Source organism: Bos mutus, chromosome 5, assembly GCF_027580195.1.
Source record: "Bos mutus isolate GX-2022 chromosome 5, NWIPB_WYAK_1.1, whole genome shotgun sequence".
NCBI lineage: Eukaryota > Metazoa > Chordata > Mammalia > Artiodactyla > Bovidae > Bos > Bos mutus.
In genome coordinates, this window is record NC_091621.1 from 48217459 (window position 1) to 48237156 (window position 19698).

At 39.6% G+C, this 19698-nt stretch overlaps 2 protein-coding genes across 8 annotated transcripts in view; one reads left to right on the top strand and one right to left on the bottom strand.

Moving 5' to 3' along the window:
• Positions 1-250: 250 nt before the first annotated feature.
• On the bottom strand, positions 251-8672 carry LOC106701474 (collagen alpha-1(I) chain-like). Of its 5 annotated transcripts, XM_070370917.1 has the most exons (4): positions 8024-8672; positions 2316-2526; positions 1989-2117; positions 251-1410 (listed from the first exon to the last, which is right to left on the bottom strand). In XM_070370917.1, exon 1 carries the CDS (start codon positions 8670-8672, stop codon positions 8115-8117), a length of 558 nt encoding a protein of 185 aa, XP_070227018.1. In that variant the 3' UTR covers positions 251-1410; positions 1989-2117; positions 2316-2526; positions 8024-8114. The 5 variants fall into 5 exon arrangements, with proteins under 5 accessions (XP_070227018.1, XP_070227017.1, XP_070227019.1 ...); XM_070370916.1 differs by lacking the exon at positions 1989-2117; XM_070370918.1 differs by lacking the exon at positions 1989-2117 and having other exon boundaries at positions 7944-8672.
• Positions 8673-8716: 44 nt separating this feature from the next.
• CEP83 (centrosomal protein 83) overlaps positions 8717-19698 on the top strand; it is a 140237-nt gene continuing 129255 nt past the window's right edge. For all 3 annotated transcript variants that reach the window (XM_070370914.1, XM_070370913.1, XM_070370915.1), the window contains exon 1: positions 8717-8959. The gene's annotated coding sequence lies outside the window, so the exon portion shown is untranslated. The remainder of the gene's footprint in view (positions 8960-19698) is intronic.

The window sequence follows — 19698 nt, forward strand, 5'->3', positions numbered from 1 at the left end:
TGTGCTTCCTGTGACCACAACTCTGGGCTTTGCAGGTTTAGAAGTCTTGGTCCCCAGAAGGAGTGCATTTTTGCTAGGGAACACAAGAGTTCCATTTAACTAAAGGCTATGGTTACTGTTCGGGCACTTTGAACTCTTTGTGTCCAGGCCCCAGCAGGCAAGAAGAGAGTAACTGACCTAAATCAACAGGAAGAAGAGGGGTTGCTTTCATATAACAGGCAGGAAAAATACATGTGGACTGCATGTGAACCATGTGGAAGTTTATTGATACTTAATTGGAACTGTAAGGACATGTGCAGCAATCCCAGCCTGAGAAATGTCTAATTACCACTCAATATACATTTTCATTGAGAGCATTTGGGTCATACTCATGTAAGCCACTAAGACCTGTAGAGTGACAGGTAGAGAGTCATAAATTTTGAATCAGATGATGGAGGAGGAAGAGGAAGATGAGCAGTAGTTACATTCCTGAGACCAACTGAATAACGGGGGTGTACCTTCTCCCAGTAACCTCCTTCTTGTAAGCTCTCGCTCCAGAAGAGAGATCTAGAGAAATTGTAGAGGAGCTGCTCCCAGAACATGGGTGGGGAAGTGGATCAGTGGGGATGCAAGGGGTGTTTCTGGTGGTTGTGGGATGCACTGCTCAGATTTTCCTTCAGGAGAGACTAGAAAGGAAGGAGTGAAGAAATCATGAAGTGTATAAAAATAGGTGCAAATGCTTCTAAAGCTACAGAAATGTTGGGAAATGATACTTATAAAGATGATGATGAAAATGAAGGAAACAGAAAGAAATCTTTTGACAAAATGCCTTTAGTAACAATTAAAAATAACATCAGTTCACCTCCAAAAGTCAAGGTACAAATTAAAAATAACTATGAAAATTCCTTCCAAGCCAGCCTCTTCAGAAGCAGATGCTAGCCAAATACACTAGTAAGACATTTGTTAATGGTGATATGAAGCTTTTCAAACAACAAAATAAATGTGACTCTTTGCCTATAAGTTAGGCAAAAGGTCACAGACCATCAACTAAGATTATTTTTATTTGTGATGCTACAACTGTGAACCCGATGAAGCTGACAATGAACTGGAACCCTCAAAGAGTCTTAACAGGAAACCAGAGGGGTCGATCTGTGATAAGATTATTGATTCTGTAGGCCAGATAGTGCCATCTTTGTTAAATTCTGACGCTATTCCTCTTGGGGACAGTAAGCAAAATTTAAAAGATGCCAGCGGAGTTTCCCTAAAGTTCCCACAAGCCTTCTGAGCTCAAAATGTGAAACAAATTTGGGGCAACTTAGAAATGTAAATATTGTTGCAGCCTGGGAAGTGAATTCATCTTATTTTTCATACTGGATCTCAGCTCTCAAGTGTCTCTTGTGTCCCAAGACTTATTCTGTACCACACGTTAACCTGGCAAAAAAAAAAAAAAGGGAAAGCATCAAAATATTCACCTTGGCATGTCTCATATGATCTTATTTATATCAACTTGTTTTCTTGTTTACAGGCAAAGGTTTCTAAGTAAAGTGTCATTTTTATTTCCTTTATAGAGACAGTGAGATACAGAGGGAGAGAAACTGCTGTGAATGTTATAGTTATCTGGCAGTCTTCTAGTGCTATACCTTGGGAATTCACCACAGCATTTATGTTATAGCCTCCTCCTCCCTGAACTGCTCCCCATCAAGACTGAGCACAGCTCTGGTGTTAGAGCCAGGCCACGCCCACCCAAATGGGGAGCCCTTCAAATGGTCAGTCTTTGTTTGGAGGCTCCTCATTGGTCTAGCCAAGACTTCCCAGAGCTGAATGGCAGCCCTTTCTTGTTTCATGGGTAGCAGAACTGCATCAGTCTGAGGGCACTCCTGGCCTCCTGCCTCCTCTTTGTTTTCTTAATAGCTATTTTCCCCAACAAATCTCTTGATGTCTACTTTTCCATGGACCTGAACTGACAAAAGTCACGTGTATTGTAGGATGTTTAGCATCCCTGGCCTTACCCACAAATGCTGGTGGCACTGTCCCCATTTTGAGGTAACTAATGACACCTTCACAGATTGCCAGAATGCTTCTACTGAGAACCACTTGAGAACATAGTCATCAAGATCACAAAAGTTGAGCTCGAAGAACTGTTCAGGTAAAACAATTATGAAACAGAAACGTTTAATGATTTCCTCTGTTCCTTTTCTCCCTCTCCTACAGTGCCTTCACCTTCTTTTAATTTTTGAATTTCTCAATTGAAACTGATAAACTTGAATAGTGGGGTTTTAAAGACCAAAGAGGCTGTACAGCCACAGAATTTAGAAATAAGTTTAGGAAATGATCACCTTCTGAAACTGAAGCTAAAGAGAAAGATCAGTTATGATAGATGAAATTAGCTCCTGTGTAAGTAATCTGCTCTTGGAATTGGCTGCAAAAGTATTGCTTTTGTGATTATAATGCTTTCCAAGTTTCCATCAAGTCATAAGGATATCGTCTCAGGAAGACATTCTTGAAATGTGGAGGGACTGTGGAATAGTCAGTAGTAGGTAGCACCATCTGAAAAAGATCCACGAATTTTAGTGTAGTTGACAAGTCTGTAGCAGAGATCATTTTCACTTTTAATTCAATAAATATTCATCTAATTGTTTATTGCCTACTATGCCCCAAGTATTATATATTAAGCACAGAACATACAATAGTAAACAGAACATGATTTTTTTTGTTTTTGTTTGTTTGCAAAGTTGCTTCAGTCATGTCTGACTCTTTTCAACCCTGTGTACCATAGTTCGTCAAGCTCCTCTGTCCATGGGATTCTCCAGGAAAGAATACTTGAGTGGGTTGCCATGCTCTTCTCCAGGGAACCTTCCCCACCCAGGGATTGAAACCGGATCTCTTACATCTCCTGCATCGGCAGGCGGGTTCTTTACCACTAGCACCACCTGGAAAGCCCCATGGTCCTTCCCCTCAAAGAACTTATTATCTGGAGAATGCATTCTCAATGGGCAAAAAACCTTCCATATTACAGTGGTTTGTGGCCCTCCAGTACATAAACAGATATACAGGATATCTGTGGTTTAAGATCTCATAGGGGATGGGAGTATTAGTGTAAAAATGCCTAAAATGGCTTCAATAGGTCAATCATGAAACTAAGGTTAACCTGATGTAAAGGAGGAAAAAGAGAAAAAAATGAATAAGATGAAAGAAAACAAGAAGGAAAAGTAGCATGATGAAAGAGAAATAGGAAAGAAGAGATGAGAAAATAAGGTATGTGAAATTTTAAGAATACAAAAATAGTTCTGTCTGCCACTGAGCCATATGACATACAACTTCTTTTCATTGACATTCTGAAATACAAGCTTATTCCTCTACGTTATTTCTGGCTTTGGCAACAAAGCATTAAATGTGAAAAGCAATACTGGAATGCCTGCTTTTCATCAAAAGAACTCCCATATCCTAAATCACTCATTCTTAATCAAATATTCCACATGTCCTCACTTCTCTCATTTAAAATTTAAACTTACAAAACTATTTTCTATTAGGTTCCTAAGGACCCTGTTATTCCACTTATGTACATGTAATGTGAACTTTGTTAGCTCCATGATTATCAAAGCCTTCATTATTATAGCCATTCTTTCTTTATCTGCCATAGTAAACAAAGACATTGGTTGTCATTTGATAGCTTATCAAGCTTTTTTGTAGTTTGGATTTACCCCTCTGGACCGTATCCTTTTCTTTATTCTGAATATAGGTGCACCAAACAACTTTATGATTATTAGTTATATTTTTTGGATATCTTGATATAAGGAAGAAAGCAACCTTGCTAGCAGACATTGGTATTTCAGCTAACAGAATCATCTTTATTAGCACTTTAAAATATTTATGTGTATTTTATTGTGATATAATTAACATGGACTTCCCAGGTGGCTCAGTTGTAAAGAATCCACTGCCAAGCAGGAGACATAGGTTTGATCCTTGAATATTGAAGATCCCCTGGAGAAGGAATGGCAACCCACTCCAATAGTCTTGCCTGGAAAATCCCATGGACAGAGGCGCCTGGTGAGCTACAGTCTATGATGTTGGAAAGATTTGGACACAACTGATCACGTACATGCGTGCAGCATTCCATTATCTGGATGTACCAGTTTATCAGTTCACCTGTTGAAGGATATCTTGATTGCTTCCAAATGTTAGCAATTATGAATAAAGCTGCTAAAACATATGTGTGCAGGTTTTAATGTGAACATAAGTTTCCCATTCTTTTGGATAAATACCAGGAAGTGCAATTGCTGGATCATATGGTAAGAGTTTGTTTTCTAAGAAACCGCCAAACTGTCCTCCAGTCTACCATTTTGCATTCCCATCAGCAATGAATGAGTTTCTGTTGTTCCACATCCTTGCCAACATTTGGTGTTAACAGAATTCTGAATTTTGGCCATTCTAATAGGTCTGTAGAAGTATTTCATTGTTCTAGTTTGCATTTCATGATGATTTATGATGTGGAACATCTTTTCATATACTTATTTGCCATCTGTTTATCTTCTTTGTTGAAGTGTCTGTTAAGGTTTTTGGCTGATTTTAAAATCAGATTATTTTCTTATTATCAAATTTTAAATGTTCTTTGTATATTTTGGATAATAGTCCTTTATCAGGTGCATCTTTTGTGAATGTTTTCTCCAGTCTGTGGCTTGTTTTCTAATTTTCTTGACATTGTCTTTTGCAGAGCATAGTTTTTCATTTTAATGAAGTCCAACTTATCAATTATCTCTTTCATGGATGATGTCTGGTGTTTTATCTGAAAAGGCATCACCAGTTACAAAATAAATGAATCATGGGGATGAAATGCATAGTATGGGGAATATACTCCAGAATATTGTACAGTGACAGATGGTAACTAGATTTATTATGGTGATCATTTTGTAATGTATAAAATACGGAATCACTATGTTGTGCATCTAGAACTAACACAAGTGTTGTAGGTTAATTATACTTAAAAATAAATATGAAAATAAAAACTTAAAAAGACATCACTATACCCAAAGTTATCTAGGTTTTCTCCTATGTCATCTTTTAGGAGTTTTATAGTTTTGTGTTTTACATTTAGGTCTGTGATTCAAGTTAATTTTTGTTAAGGGTATAAGGTTTGTGTCCAGAATCATATTTTTGCATGTGGATGTCCAGTTGTTCTAGCAGCATTTGTTTAAGTGACTATGTGCTCCATTGTGTTGCTTTTGCTTATTTGTCAAACATTGATTAAGTTTATGGGTGTCTGTTTCTGGGCTGCCTATTCTGTTGCCTATTGATCTATTTGTCTATTATTTTACTAATACCACAGCATCTCGACTACTGTAGCTTTAGTCCTTCAACTTTGTTCTCAGACATTTCATTTTGGTTTGATAACTGTATGTATACTTGTGTAACTGCAGCAAAATATAGATCCTTTGTGTTACTCCTGAAAGTTCTCTTGTATCTGCCTTGCCATTGTCCTCTGCAGCCAACTTCTGATGCCAGATTAGCATTGTCTTTCTTGGATTTCACATAAATAGAACCATACAGCATGCACTCTACTGTGCCTGGCTTCTTCTTTAAGATATCTGTGAGATTTATCCATGTTGTTAGGCATACTGGCAATTCGTTTTTATGGGTGTGTTGTAGTCTATTGTATGGGGCTTCCCAGGTGATGCTAGTGGTAAAGAATCTGCCTGCCAATGCAGGAGACATGAGACATGGGTTCAGAAAATGGCAACCCACTCCAGTATTCTTGCCTGGAGAGTCCCATGGGCAGAGGAGCCTGGTGGGCTACAGTCCATAGGGTCTCAGGGTCAAAGACATGACTGAAGCAACTTTGCATGCAAGCACATACATTCAATTGTATAAATATATGATTTGCTTATCTATGCTCCTGTTGATGTACATTTGGGTTGTTTCTAGTTTTTAGTTACTATGAATTAGGTTGCTTTAAACTTTGTTTTTTTGTGAACATGTATTTTCATTTCTCTTTGATAACTATCTAAAACTGATACTGCTGGGTCATGAATAGGTTAGATGAATATTTAACTATAAACAAACTGCCAAGAAGTTTTTTGAAGTGTTTTTACTATTATGCACTCATACCAGCAGTGTATGAATTCTAGCTGGTTCAAATTCTAATATTTGTGTTATTATTAGACTTTGAGTTTAGTGCACGTAATGGAATCTCATGGAAAAAATGGAAAAAAATCATGGTTTTAATTTGCATTTCCCTAATGATGCTAAACTGTACTCTGCTTTTTAGAGGTAAAAAGAAACTTATGTGCTATGGACAGATTTTCATATAGATTTACATCATCATTTTTAGCAGCTCAGGGGTTTTTCACTGTATGTAGGTACCATCATATATTTAACTACTGTCCTGGTGATGGTACTTACACTGTTTCTGCTGCTGCTGCTGCTAAGTCGCTTCAGTTGTGTCCGACTCTGTGCGACCCCATGGACTGCAGCCTACCAGGCTTCTCCATCCATGGGATTCTCCAGGCAAGAACACTGGAGTGGGTTGCCATTTCCTTCTCCAATGCATGAAGGGGGAAAGTGAAAGTGAAGTCGCTCAGTCGTGTCCGGCCTCATGGACTGCAGCCTACCAGGCTCCTCCATCCATGGGATTTTCCAGGCAAGAGTACTGGAGTGGGGTGCCATTGCCTTCTCCCTACACTGTTTCTAGAAGCACACATTATAAAAAGGGAGTGAGGAACATCCTTGTAAATGTTTTATTTTCTTTAGCGTGCATGACTAGAAAATGGGATTGCTGGGGCAACGGCTAATGCTTATGTTAAATTTTGATAAATATTGGTGTGCCAATTTCAATTTCACACCAGTAATGCATGACAGTAATTACATCCCCACTGCACTGTGTACACTGACAAAAAGGATGTTTGCAACTTGAACATCTTTTCATTTGTTAGATGTTTGTTTTTCTTGATTTAAGAAAGTCCTATTGATATCCTTTGCCAATGTTATTGTGTTGTTTTAAAATTGATATTCTATGACATTTTTGTGTATTAGGAATCTTTTTCCTTCTTTTTTCACATGATACACATTGATTTTCCATTGGTTATTATTTGTGTGTAGATTACAATCTTTATATGGTTAATTTTTATCATTTTTTTCTTTTATGGTTTCTAGTTCTTGCTTCATACTTAGAAAAGGCCTTTCTCAGGATTATTTTAGTTTCCTCAGTTTTCTTGTAGTATTTTTATGGTTTCATTCTTTACATTTAAATTCTTGATTCATCTGGTATTTAACAAATATAATAGTTGAATAGCCTTTCCCCACTGTTTAGTCGTTCCTCAGATAATCTTTTTCCCACTGACCAATGATTTGTAACATACAGTTTATTGATTCCACTGAGACTTCTGGAGTCAGACTGACTGACTTCATCAGTCACCAGTAAAGGCTCTGGGTAATGTTGTAAAATCAAGACAATAATAATTGCATCTATCTTACAGAGAGTGAAATAAGATAATCTGAAAAGGGACTCCAGTAGTTGACATGTAATTGCTCAGAGGATGTGAACTACTATTATTGATGTGTACACAGCAGTTCATTTATGGATTCTGTATTTGGTTCCCTATCTCCCACATCTATGTGATCCATTAACATCCATTACCCATCTCTCAGTCCCATCTAATGACTCCTCTTTCCTCATTTTCACAAAAAAGGTCCTAATTTCAGTTGCCTTTCTAATCATAACTAGAGCTCGAAAATGTTAACCTTGGGGAGGGCAGGGGATAAGCTGTGCTACACAGGGTCGTGACAATTAAAACCCAAGCTCGGCGGCATTGGAAGGGGAAGGCAGGCTGCCCATTCCTCCTACCTCCTGTTCTGAAAGGCTGAAGTCCTACCTTATTTCAGCCCTTGGCCTATAACTGACATTCTCAAAACCTAGAATTTGTCTTCCAACTCTAGTTTACCACCTAGAGACAAACCGTTCACAACGTTACCCCTGAACTTGAGCTGGTGACACGTTTTGAGATCTGGAGCGGGCGGCGAGGGGGACCGGCGCCTCGGCCCCGGTTCTGACCTGGCCGTTTCCTCCGGGCAGGCCGCGCCGGCTCCGCACTCGTGGGCGGAGGCCCCACGGCCGACGTAAGGCAGCGACTTCGAGACTCTAATCAGCACGGTTGGGCACGAAGGCAGGCGGCGGTGGCGCCAGGACCACCACCGGAGTCCTCAGACAGGAAAAAAGGGTGCGAAGAGCGGGGCCGAGCGCACAATCGGGAAGCTGGAGGAAAGCCCCGGAGCAGCTGCGTGGGGATGAGGCGAGGAGCGCGGCTTCCCGCTCTACTGCGCGCTTCACTCTGGCTCCCTGAAGCAAGTGCCGGCCCGGACTGTGCTTTCCTTTCGCCTCTGGGGATCTTGGCGACCCCCAGAGGCCTCTCGGGGTGCCGCCCGAGCCTGGCGTTCCCGCGGTTCTCGGCCGCAACTCCCGCCTCGTGCCGCTCGTCTCCTCCCTTTAACGGCCTCCGGCCGCGGCCGGCGTCCGCGGCGAGGGTGACGTCGGCGTGGGGGCGGGACTTCCTGCTTCGCGCGCCCTTGGGTCCCGGTACCGAGTGCGCTCCGTGGGGTTTGCGGGGCGGCGGGCCCGGGGTGCCTTTCTGGCCCGACTTCGGCGCCGGCCCCGCACCCCTGAGAACGCCGGTCCGCCGAGGAGGAGCGGGGCTTTTTTCCATCGCCGCCCTCTCTGCCTTTGGAGCTCTCCCGGGGTACCCCACATTTCCCTAGGGTTGGGAGCCCGAGGGGCGCGCTCGGCTGTCCGGCTCCTGCTCTTCAGCCTGTGCCACGAGCGGCAGCCGAGACCTCGTCAGACGTGACGGGCTGGGCCGGCAACCCTCGTGCGGGACCGCCTCCCGTAGCCCCAATGCCCGGGCGGGAAGAGAGCCGTGAGAGTGTCCGCCTGGCGAGTGCGGCCAGAACACTGTCACTGTTTGCTGTGTTGCAAGGACCGTGTGTGAGTCTGGTAGGTAACGCTTCTTGTCCGTGGCTTGGAATACTCATGGCTTTTTTCTTCACAACTTGCCTTTGAGTTCTTCTTTTGTTATTTTTCTCGTGGAGCAGTTGGAGAGGGTGTTAGAAAAGTAAGCTGGGAGAATGCTCTGTAGCCGATTGACTGCACGTCAAACTCTTTATGGGGCTTTTTGATGCGCTCCGGCGTGGTGCTTGTGTAGCCCGTTTGAAACCTGACTAAACGTGGGATACATCTAGTTTCGCTTGCGAAAAAAAATTATGCTGCCGTTTTCGTTGACCCTGAAGACAATTCTAGCAGTGATGTTGGCTGTCGTTAGAGATAACGTTAGAATATGTGAGTGCTGGGCTTTAATGGACATTTTGATATGCCCTTAATGTCCAAATTTTGACCAAAATAAACGGGCACTTGGCTTTTAAAATGCCCCAAGTATTTTAAAAATTTAAAAGCCTTTGGTCACAAAAGTTGTAATGATGAAACTGTCTCAGTAAAATGTTGAAGATGTCTAGGATAACAAGAAACTTGTTCATAGTTTCTCATATATAGTATATAGTTCATACTGTGTTCAGACTGTGAGCATAAAATACTTGAGTAGATCTAAAACTGAGTAGGTTGTTAAAGCATTGCTTCTGTTACCAAGCAACATCTCTTGTAAACAAGTCTAATACTCAACTAGAATATAATTAAATGTGTGTATCCTACAATTATCTGGATTCAGAATTTTCTAAATTCAGGGGTTCAGTCTGTAGGTGGTTGCAGTTCATATTCACCTTTTGTATTGAGCTGCGATTTCAAACTCACTTTGTTTAGAATTATTAGATTGCTTTAGATTTCAGAGTTGTGTAGAACTCTCCAGAGAGTTAAAAATGAATTTGAGTTACACCTTTTGGTTTTTTTGGGCATAGGAAGTCAGATGTTCCCCTTTGAGTATTTTCTAACCAGGTGAAGTGTGGTTATATTTAGAAATTTTATAAAGTAGTAGAGTAATACCAATTTAGGGTAACAGCACTGGGAGATTGAAACACTTACTGCCCACAGGTGGTTTTTAGACCTTGGTTTAGCCAATAATCTCACTGTTCTCCACTCATTGAACCCTTAATGATATAATTTGTTTGGCAAGTAAGGTGTACCTGGGAGATACTGTGGATTTGGTTCCAGACCACTGCAGTAAAGCGAGTCACATAAATTTTTTGTTTTTATTTTTCAGTGCATATAAAAGTTGTGTTTACACTATACTGTAGTCTGTTAAGGGTGCAGTGTGCATTATGTCTAAAAATATACATATCTTAATTAAAAAAATAATTGCTAAAAAGTGTTGACCATTGTCTCACAGTGCGGAGTTGCCACAAACCTACAATATGTAAAAATATTGTGAGGTGCAGTACCATGAAGCACAATAAAATGAATTATGCTGGTAGGTAGTTTTTAGACCACTTTTGGGGTGGTATTGAATGCAGTAACCCGTCAAGTATGGGAAAAAGGTGGGAACACCTGAGACACTGTGAGAATGACTGACTTCTTTGAAGTCGGACTATTAGTGATGGGAGTTGGAACTTAAAGTTTTGTAATTTCCATCATGCCCTGACTATTTCAAAAATCTGTAGACTTTGTTTTAGTCCTTTCCCTCTTTCCTTTCCTGTATACTGATGTTGAAGTAATGAAATTGTTAAGAATTGGGCAAGACAAGCAAAGGAGAAAAATCCAGAATGACTCATACATGTTGGTGTGATAAAATCCTTAGTAATCAGAAGTTAGCATTTTGTCATGGGAAGTTATAATTTAAGAAGCCTAGAAGAATGAAATCTTAAGTGAATGGTCCAAGTTCTTTGTATGTATGGTGTTTTCTAGGTGCTGTCTCTGCCTAAAGTAAATGAGTTTTATTTTAACTTTGTCATATGTAATGTATTAGGCTCAGCAAGTAATTTTCTTAAGTTGTCTAACCTATGTAAAAATGTTCAGAAGTACTCTTTTCTGTTGACTGAAGTTCACGTTCCTTATCTGAACTCTTCAGAATTTCATCACACTCTGCCTTTTCAAGCTTATGTTGTTTATAGAAAAGCTATCCTCTGACCAGACCATCGTCTAAACCTACTATGTGCTTTCTCCTTTCCTTACCAGTCTTCATTCTTTCTCCCTACCTGACCTGATTTCTTTCCTTTCCTAAAATCTAAATAGTATACACTCTATAAAGTTCGACTCTGTAGGGAGGAAAAATTCTCTACCCTGTTAGGGTCTCTGGCTGGCCCTAATAATTAAATTGATATAGATTAACAGTAGAACAGCATGCAAGTTTAAAAAAAAATGTTTTTTTCATGTACACGGAGAATGAAGACTGGAAAAAGTGAGCAGAACAGGAAGCTTTTACAAATCTTCCTCGACTTACAGTGGTGTTATCTCCCCTATCATAAGCTGATGCGTTTAATATACCTAACCTACCCAATTACATCATACCTTAGTCTACCCTACCTTAAACATGCTCAGAGCACTTACATCATGTTAGATGATTGGGCAAAATCATCTAACATGCAGCCTGTTTTATAATAAAGTATTGATTATGTCATGTAACTTACTGAACTGTACTGAAAGTGAAAGATAGGATGGTTGTATGGGTCCAGAATGGTTGGAAGTGTATCAGTTCTTTACCTTCTTGATTGCTGGGAGCTGCAGCTCAGTGCTGCCAGCTGCCCAGAATCATGAGAGAAACGGCTGTACTGCGTATCACAGGCTGGCAAAAAATCAAAGTTAAAAATTTGAAGTGCGGTTTCTGCTGAATGTGAATTGAAAGTGAAAGGTGAAAGTGTTAGTGGCTCAGGTGTGTCCAACTGTGACCCCATGGATTGTAGCCTGCCAGGCTCCTCTGTCCATGGAATTCTCCAGGCAACAGTCCTGGAGTGGGTGGCCATTTATTTCTCCAGGGGATCTTCCCGACCCAAGGATTGAACTCAGGTCTGCATTGCAGGCAGACTTTTTACCGTCTGAACCAGTGAATTGCTTTTGCACTATTGTGAAGTCAAAAAGGTCCTAAGTTAGAGATGGTGTATATCTTTTAGACAAAGAAACTAATTTGTGAAAAATTGACAAAGAGTTTTGGGCTAGGGGGAGCAAATTGGAAAAATGACCAGGAAGATAACGGTTAGTTTAACAAGTTGGTACAAATTTCTTGGCTTTGATTTGTTCACTGTCCCCGGTGATAAGAATGTCTTCCTTCCTCCTGGTACAGGGAGGGCACCTTTCACATGGGAGTTTTATCTCCTGCCTTCTGGAAGAAAAAGGACGGTCTGAGTGCTCCTCTTTCATCTGCTGTTTCTCAGGTGCCTTTAACTCCGTCACTATACCAAAAGGGCAGATTTTGTGGTAACACGTACTGCACTCCACCTCTGAAGTCCTGCAGAATATATTTATCAGTCCTGCTCACTTGAAACTTTATATTGTATTGTTATAACATTTCTATGTATCTCTTACCTTCCTGACTATAGATGATAAACTCTTTAGGGACAGAACATCAGCTCTCAGTAAACTGTATCCTTAGTCTTTTCCAAATAGGAGTTGCTGAATAAATGTTTATTAGAGATGAGGAATGTGTATTTGTACTCCTGTAGTGTAGTGCAAGTAAACGAAAATCTTTTGAGAGTAACTGAGGGAGAAAGGGCAACGATCAGCCCTAAGAAAGGGGATTAAAAAGAGTGGATTCAACTGGAATTGGAGGTAAAGTTTCTGTTCCTAGAAAGTATGAATAGTTGAGAATTTCCCATGACAGTATTAGCTGTAAGGACTCCCTCAGGAATGCTGGCACCATTTCCCTAGTGGTCTTTGGAGTTTGGTCAGTTTCCTAGTTCTTCTTTAGTAGAATCTGGGTTTAAAAAAAATAATTCCCCTACTTCCTTTCCTTCCTTTCCTCTTCCCTGCCCTCTTCCATTCCTCTCTTTCTGTTTCCTCATTTTGCCCCTTTCCATTTTACTTTTTACCTAGTAGAGACTTACTTTATGAAATTATGTTATTATTTTCATTTGGCCCTCATAAATTAACAGTTCTCTTAAGTTTTAGATTTTTCTATCAGGACTGCCTCTCTGGGTGCTGGAAAGATCACAGTCTCTGTAATCTAGCACTATTTTTTTTTTTTTTAAATAAAGTTTAACTGAGCTATAATCCAGAAAGAAATTAAAGCCACCAGTGTGGCTTGAAGTGTTCAGTTATTTGTTTTCTGAATATTGTAACTTCACATCACTTTTGGGTTAAAATTCATGGAGTTAGGAGGAACCTAAACCTAGCTATTCTCTTTTGGAAAGTATTTATCACTCTTTTCAAATAAATTCTAGGTATTTTAATAGTTTTGCTGTAAATTTTGTATCTGATGCTTATGACAAAGAGTCATTTTAGTTAAAGGTATTAAAAAGTTGAGTCTCAGAGTCCTTTTATAAATCTTGGTTTGATTCAGTTGCTTCTTAGTGAGCTGGCTGTCTTAGCTTCTGAGTTGTTGCCCAGTAACACGATTGCAGTCGAGCATAGCAACCACTGGCAACGTTAGCTTTGGGCTACAGGGATTTTCCCAATGAAGTTGCAGTGCCTATCTCTAGTGTTCACATTCAGTCTGTTTTTCTCAACTGAATCACATTAAGGGAGACAAACTGAAATTACATATGATATAATTACTTTTTTTTTTTTAGTGCTGACAAATCATAACTTTCGTGTTTTCCACATAGAGATGCAAGATAAATATATATTGAATTGCATGTGAAGAACATTTAAATTCAATTCAATTAAAGTTCAAGTTTATTTATTATTTAATTCAATTAAATTCAAGTTCAATTAAAGATTATTCTAGACAGAAAAAAACTGGTAAATAATAATTAATATCAGAGTTCTCTACAACTGATAGAGCCAGCCAGAGCTGGAATGGATGAAGTTGAAATGGTTCTTCTTTAGATAACATTTTAATATTACTTCTAGAGGTTCATTGAGAGGGTAGATCAATAAGCATGAATTGTTAGGCACCCTGATTTTGTGGGAAGAGAATTATGACTCAGGCGACCATAGCTTGACTAAGTCACTTAACCTTTCTTGGCCTATTTTCTCACTTGAAAAAATAAATTCCCAAAGAATTCTTGAAGAAATTACATCTTTCCAATTTAAAGCAAATCTCATTTCTTCTGTTCATTGGTTTAGTCAATATTTGAGTGCCCATTATGTGTCTTTCACTGTGCTAGATACCAGAGTACCAGATTGTGAATAAGACATAGTCTCAAGCAGCTTTGGTGGGAGAAATGGATAATTATTTGTAATATAAATACAGTAAATAAATAAGGCTGTGTTCAAATGGCAACCCACTCCAGTATCTTTGCTTGGAAAATTCCATGGACGAAGGAGCCTGTACAGTCCATGGGGTCGCAAAGAGTCGGACACAGCTGAGCGACTTCTCTCACTGGGGGCACATAGCGAGGACAACTGACCAAAAACTGCAGTCATGATAACACTGTGATTGAGGAATGCCTCATTTGAATTATGTAAGAGTAATCTGAGAGTGGACAAAGAAATATTCAGCGTGGCCTGGAGGGAATTAATCAGACATAGAAAACAGGAGTTTCTCTGAATTGGAGAGATAGGGTCAGAAGTTGTCAGCCATGGTAGTAGGTAAGATCCTGGGTGTAGACAGGGGCTGGTGAACATCAGCATGTAGTGAGAAGGTGGAATAAAAGAATAGGGAGCAAAACCAGAGGAGGGTAGAGTTTTGAAATCCAAGGAGGGAATGTATATCACATTTATTTTATTGTTTAAATGGAAGTTGCTATTCAAGAAACATAGTGTAGCTATGTAAATGTAAACTCATGAATGCAAGATCATCTCTACAAAGCTCTGAAGTTGCAAATGGGGATAAGTCTTTGGTTAGCATCATATCAGAGATGAAGAAGTACATGTTTTGGGGCCTGAATCCTGAGATTGAAAATTAAAATCTTGGCTCTACCACTTACACTACCTGCTTGGCTTTTTGGAAAAGTTATTTTAGGATCCTCAAAAGGTCTAAAAAGAAGTTATTTTAGGGTCCTCAGTGTCTTCATGTGTAAAATGATTATTATTATTTTTTTGTATCTGCAAGAGTCACATGGGTTAAAAGATATATGTTGTAATGCTTGACTGAGTTACAGTGGGCACTTGTTAAATGTTAACTTTTATCCATTCCACTGTTACAGATTCTTCTAAACACTTTTCTGCCTGTTCTCCCCACTCCTCCACCCTCATCATAATCTTTTATCCCTCAAGATCCACCAGAAGTCCTGCCTTTTCCTTGATACCTTTCTTTACAGATGGTAATTCCAAATTTTCTATAATGAAATGAACATGTTCTTGTATCCCTTAGAACTTTCTTATCCTTTTATTATTAACTTTAGGAGATTTTATTAACTCACATATAAGAAGTCCGCAGATAGGTGATTCTAGGATTGTCAAATCAGTGGCTCAGAGACATCATCAAGAACCTGGATTCTTTGTTTTTTGCTTGGCTAATTGAACTTAGGCTTGATTATATAAGTCCAATCATCACATTTTCTAAAGTTCAAAAGACATAACTTCTCTACCCAATTGTAAGCATACAATTCAATGTTTTTTAGTACATTTGTAGAGTTGTACAGCCGTCATCACATTTTCATTAAACTCCCCCTACCCATTTTTCTCAGGCTTGTTTGCAGTCAATCCAATGCCTAACCTACTTCCACAAACCAATTACCTGCTTTCTCTATACATTGGTCTTTTCTCCACATTTCATATAAATGGAATAAAAAATACATACATAAATGTCTTTTGTATCAGACCTCTTTCACTTAATATTTTTGAAGTTCATCTGTGTAGCATATATCAGTATTTTGTTCTTTTTTTATTGTTTTCATATAAATGTTCACATTCATTCATCAGTTGATGGATGTTTTGGATTGTTTTCATTTTTCAACTATTGTGAATAACGCTTCCATGAAGGTTTGCGTGAACGTTTGGGTGAACACATGTTTTCATTTCTCTTGGATAGAGTCCTTGGAGTGGAATTGCTGAGACATATGGTAAGCTTATAGGGTATATTTGGTGTTTGTCCCTAATTGCTGACACAGAGCTCCTAAAACCTTTGGAATTTCCTGAGTGATATCCTTTTGTTACTCTTTTCTTAATATATACATATATTATTGAAGTATAGTTGACTTACAGTGTTGCAGGTGAACAGCAAGGTGATTCATTTACACACATATATAATTTTTGAAATTATTTTCCATTATAGGTTACTATAAGGTATTGACTGTAGTCCCCTGTGCTATACAGTAAACCTTTGTTGCTTTGTTGTTCAGTCGCTAAGTCATGTCCAACTCTTTCCAGTTCTATGAACTGCAGCATGCCAGGCTTTCTTGTCCTTCACTTTCTCCCTGCATTTCTCAAACTCATGTCCATTGAGTCAGTTATGCCGTCCAACCATCTCGTCGTCTGTCACTCCCTTCTCCTCTTTCCCTCCGTCTTTGCCAGCATCAGGATCTTTTCCAGGGAATTGGCTCTTTGCATTAGGTAGCCGAAGTATTGGAGCTTCAGCATCAGTCCTTCCATTGAATATTCAGGGTTGATTTCCTTTAGGATGGATTGGTTTGATCTCCTTGCAGTCCAAGGAACTCTCAAGAGTCTTCTCTAACACCACAGTTTGAAAGCATTAGTTCTTTGGTGTTCAGCCTATGGTCCAACTCTCACATCCATACATGATTACTGGAAAAACCATAGCTTTGACTATATGGACCTTTGTCAGCAAAGTGATGTCTCTGCTTTTTAATACACTGTCTAGGTTTGTCATAGCTTTTCTTCCAGGGAGCAAGCATCTTTTAATTTCTTGGCTGCATTCACTATCCACGTTGATTTTGGAGCCCAAGAAAATAAACTCTGTCACTGTTTCCACTTTTCTGCCATCTGTTTGCCACAAAGTGATGGGACCATGATCTAAGTTTTTTGACTGTGGAGTTGCAAGCTAGCTTTTTCACTCTCTTGTTTTACCTTCATCAAGAGACTCTTCAGTTCTTCTTCATTTTCTGCCATAAGGGTGGTGTCACCTGTACATCTGAGGTTGTTGGTATTTCTCCTCGTAGTCTTGATTGCAGTTTGAACTTCATCCAGCCCGGCATTTTGCATGATGTATTCTGAGTATAAGCTAAATAAGCATGGTGACAGTATACAGCCTTGTTGTACACCTTTCCCAGTTTTGAACCAGCCCATTGTTCATGTCCAGTACAATCAGCTGCTTCTTGACGCACATACAGGTTTCTCAGGAGGCAGGTAAGGTGGTCTAGTAATTCCACCTCTTTAAGGATTCTCCACAGTTTGTTGTGATCCACACAGTTTGTTGTTTGTTGCATATCAATTTTTTTTTTTTTAGTTAGAAATCTAGCATTCTATTCATACTGAATCAAACAAATGGAATAATAATGTCATAAATTTTTTAGTTAGGCAAAAATTCATGTTTTCTAAAATATATATGTTATACAGATTATATTTATGTATACAAAAGCTTTTCTATTATACTTGATAAAGGCGTGAGAAAGAACATAAAAAAAAAAGATGGAGAAATTGCAAAAAAAACTAAATGAAATGGAAGCACTGAATATGAAATAGAAAAAGTGAAACAAACTAGATAAAAGTAAAAGATCATCATATAGTCTAGTTGTTTTTAAACATGGCTGCTCCTTAGACACGTATCTATCTGGAGCTTTGGTGAAAAAGCAATTCCTCAGCATTTGTATTTTCAAAAAATTCCAAAATAATTCTCATGCATCTGCATTTTAGAAAATGATTACAGGTTTTTCTATTAAATGGTAGTTTTGGTGATACAGAGTTCTGTATTACTTTTCTGTTGACCAATCATGATACAGTGGTATTGCGTGAGTAATAGTTAATATAGTCATAATAGTGAAAGATGTTTATCAGTTTTCATACTCAAGAGCCAGACAAAAAATAAAAGATAATTAAAATTGTAAGCCATGATGGGAACATGATTAACCTAACAGTATAAAATAATTACATACAATTTGGGGTGTCAAGCAGAGTGATGTGGTAAGTAGAAGTGCATACGTGCACAGGTTTTCATCTGCCCAGCCAGTCTGTGTCTTTTGGTTGGTGCATTTAATCCATTTACATTTAAGGTGATTATCAGTGTGTATGATCCTATTACTGTTTGCTTAATTGTTTTGTGTTTACTTTCTGTAGGTCTTCTCCTTGTCTTTTGTTTTCTATTTAGAAATATTCCTTTAGCATTTGTTGTAAAGCTGGTTTGGTGGTGCTGAATTCTCTAAGCTTCTGCTTGTCTGGGAAACTTTTGATTTCTTCATCAATGGGTAAAGTGTTTGTGGTTGTAGGTTCTTTCCTTTCATCACTTTAAATGTATCATGCTTTTCCCTTCTGGCTTGTAGAGTTTCTGTTGAGAAATCGGCTGATAGCCTGATGGGTGGTCCCATTTATGTTATTTGTCATTTTTCCATTGTTGCTTGTAATATTTTATCTTTGTCTTTAATTTTTGTCAGTTTGATTATTATCTGTCTTGGTGTGTTCTTCCTTGCATTTATCCTGCCTGGGACTCTCTGCTTCCTGGACTTAGTTGACTGTTTCCTTTCCCATGTTAGGGAAATTTTCAGCTATTCTCTCTTCAAATATTTTCTCAGGTTCTTTTTGTCTCTCTTCTCCTTCTGGAACCCCTATGGTGCATTTAATGTTGTCCCAGAGGTCTCTTAGACTGTCTTAATTGCTTTTCTTTCTTTTTTCTATGTTCTGCAGAAGTGATTTCCACCATTTTGTCCTCCAGGTCATTTATCTGTTCTTCTGCTATTGATTCCTTCTAGAGTATTATTCATCTCTGTTTGTTTGTTCTTTGGTTCTTGCAGGTCTTTGGTAAACATTTCTAGCATCTTCTCCATTGTTTTCTCAAGATACTGGCTCATCCTCACTATCATTATTCTGAATTTTTTTCTGGAAGGTTGCCTGTCTCCACTTGAGTTAGTTGTTTTTCTGTCCATTCATCTGGGACATAACTTTCTGCTTTTTATCCTGATTAACTTTCTGTAGTGTGGTTTTGTTTTAGCCACTGTGGGATTGTGGTCCTTCTTCCTTCTTCTGTCTGCCCTCTGATGGAGGCGGCTAAGAGGCTTGTGTAAGCTTCCTGATGGGAGGGACTGCTGCTGCTGCTGCTAAGTCACTTCAGTCGTGTCCGACTCTGTGCGACCCCATAGACAGCAGCACAGCAGGCTCCGCCTCCCTGGGATTCTCCAGGCAAGAACGCTGGAGTGGGTTGCCATTTCCTTCTCCAATGCATGAAGGTGAAAAGTGAAAGTGAAGTCCCTCAGTCGTGTCCAACCCTCAGCGACCCCATGGACTGCAGCCTACCAGGCTTCTCCATCCATAGGATTTTCCAGGCAAGAGTACTGGAGTGGGGTGCCATTGCCTTCTCTGGATGGGAGGGACTGGTGGTCGAAAAACTGGGTCTTGCTCTGGTGGACAGGGCCTTGCTCAGTAATCTATAATCCAAATTATCTGCTGATGGGTGGGGTTGTGGTCCCTCCTTGGTAGTTGTTGGGCTTGAGGTGACCCAGCCCTGGGATCTATGGGCTCTATGGTAGGGTTAATGGCGACCTCTAAAAGAGTTTATGCCCAGGGGGACCTTCCAGACTGCTGCTACCAGTGCTGTGTCCCTGTGGTGAGCCCCTGCCAACCCTCACCTCCACAGGAGACCCCCC

What these genes read in the sequence shown, in the direction of transcription:
- LOC106701474 (XM_070370919.1), bottom strand. Translation starts at nt 8,672, where the DNA reads ATGGAAAAAAGCCCCGCTCCTCCTCGGCGGACCGGCGTTCTCAGGGGT.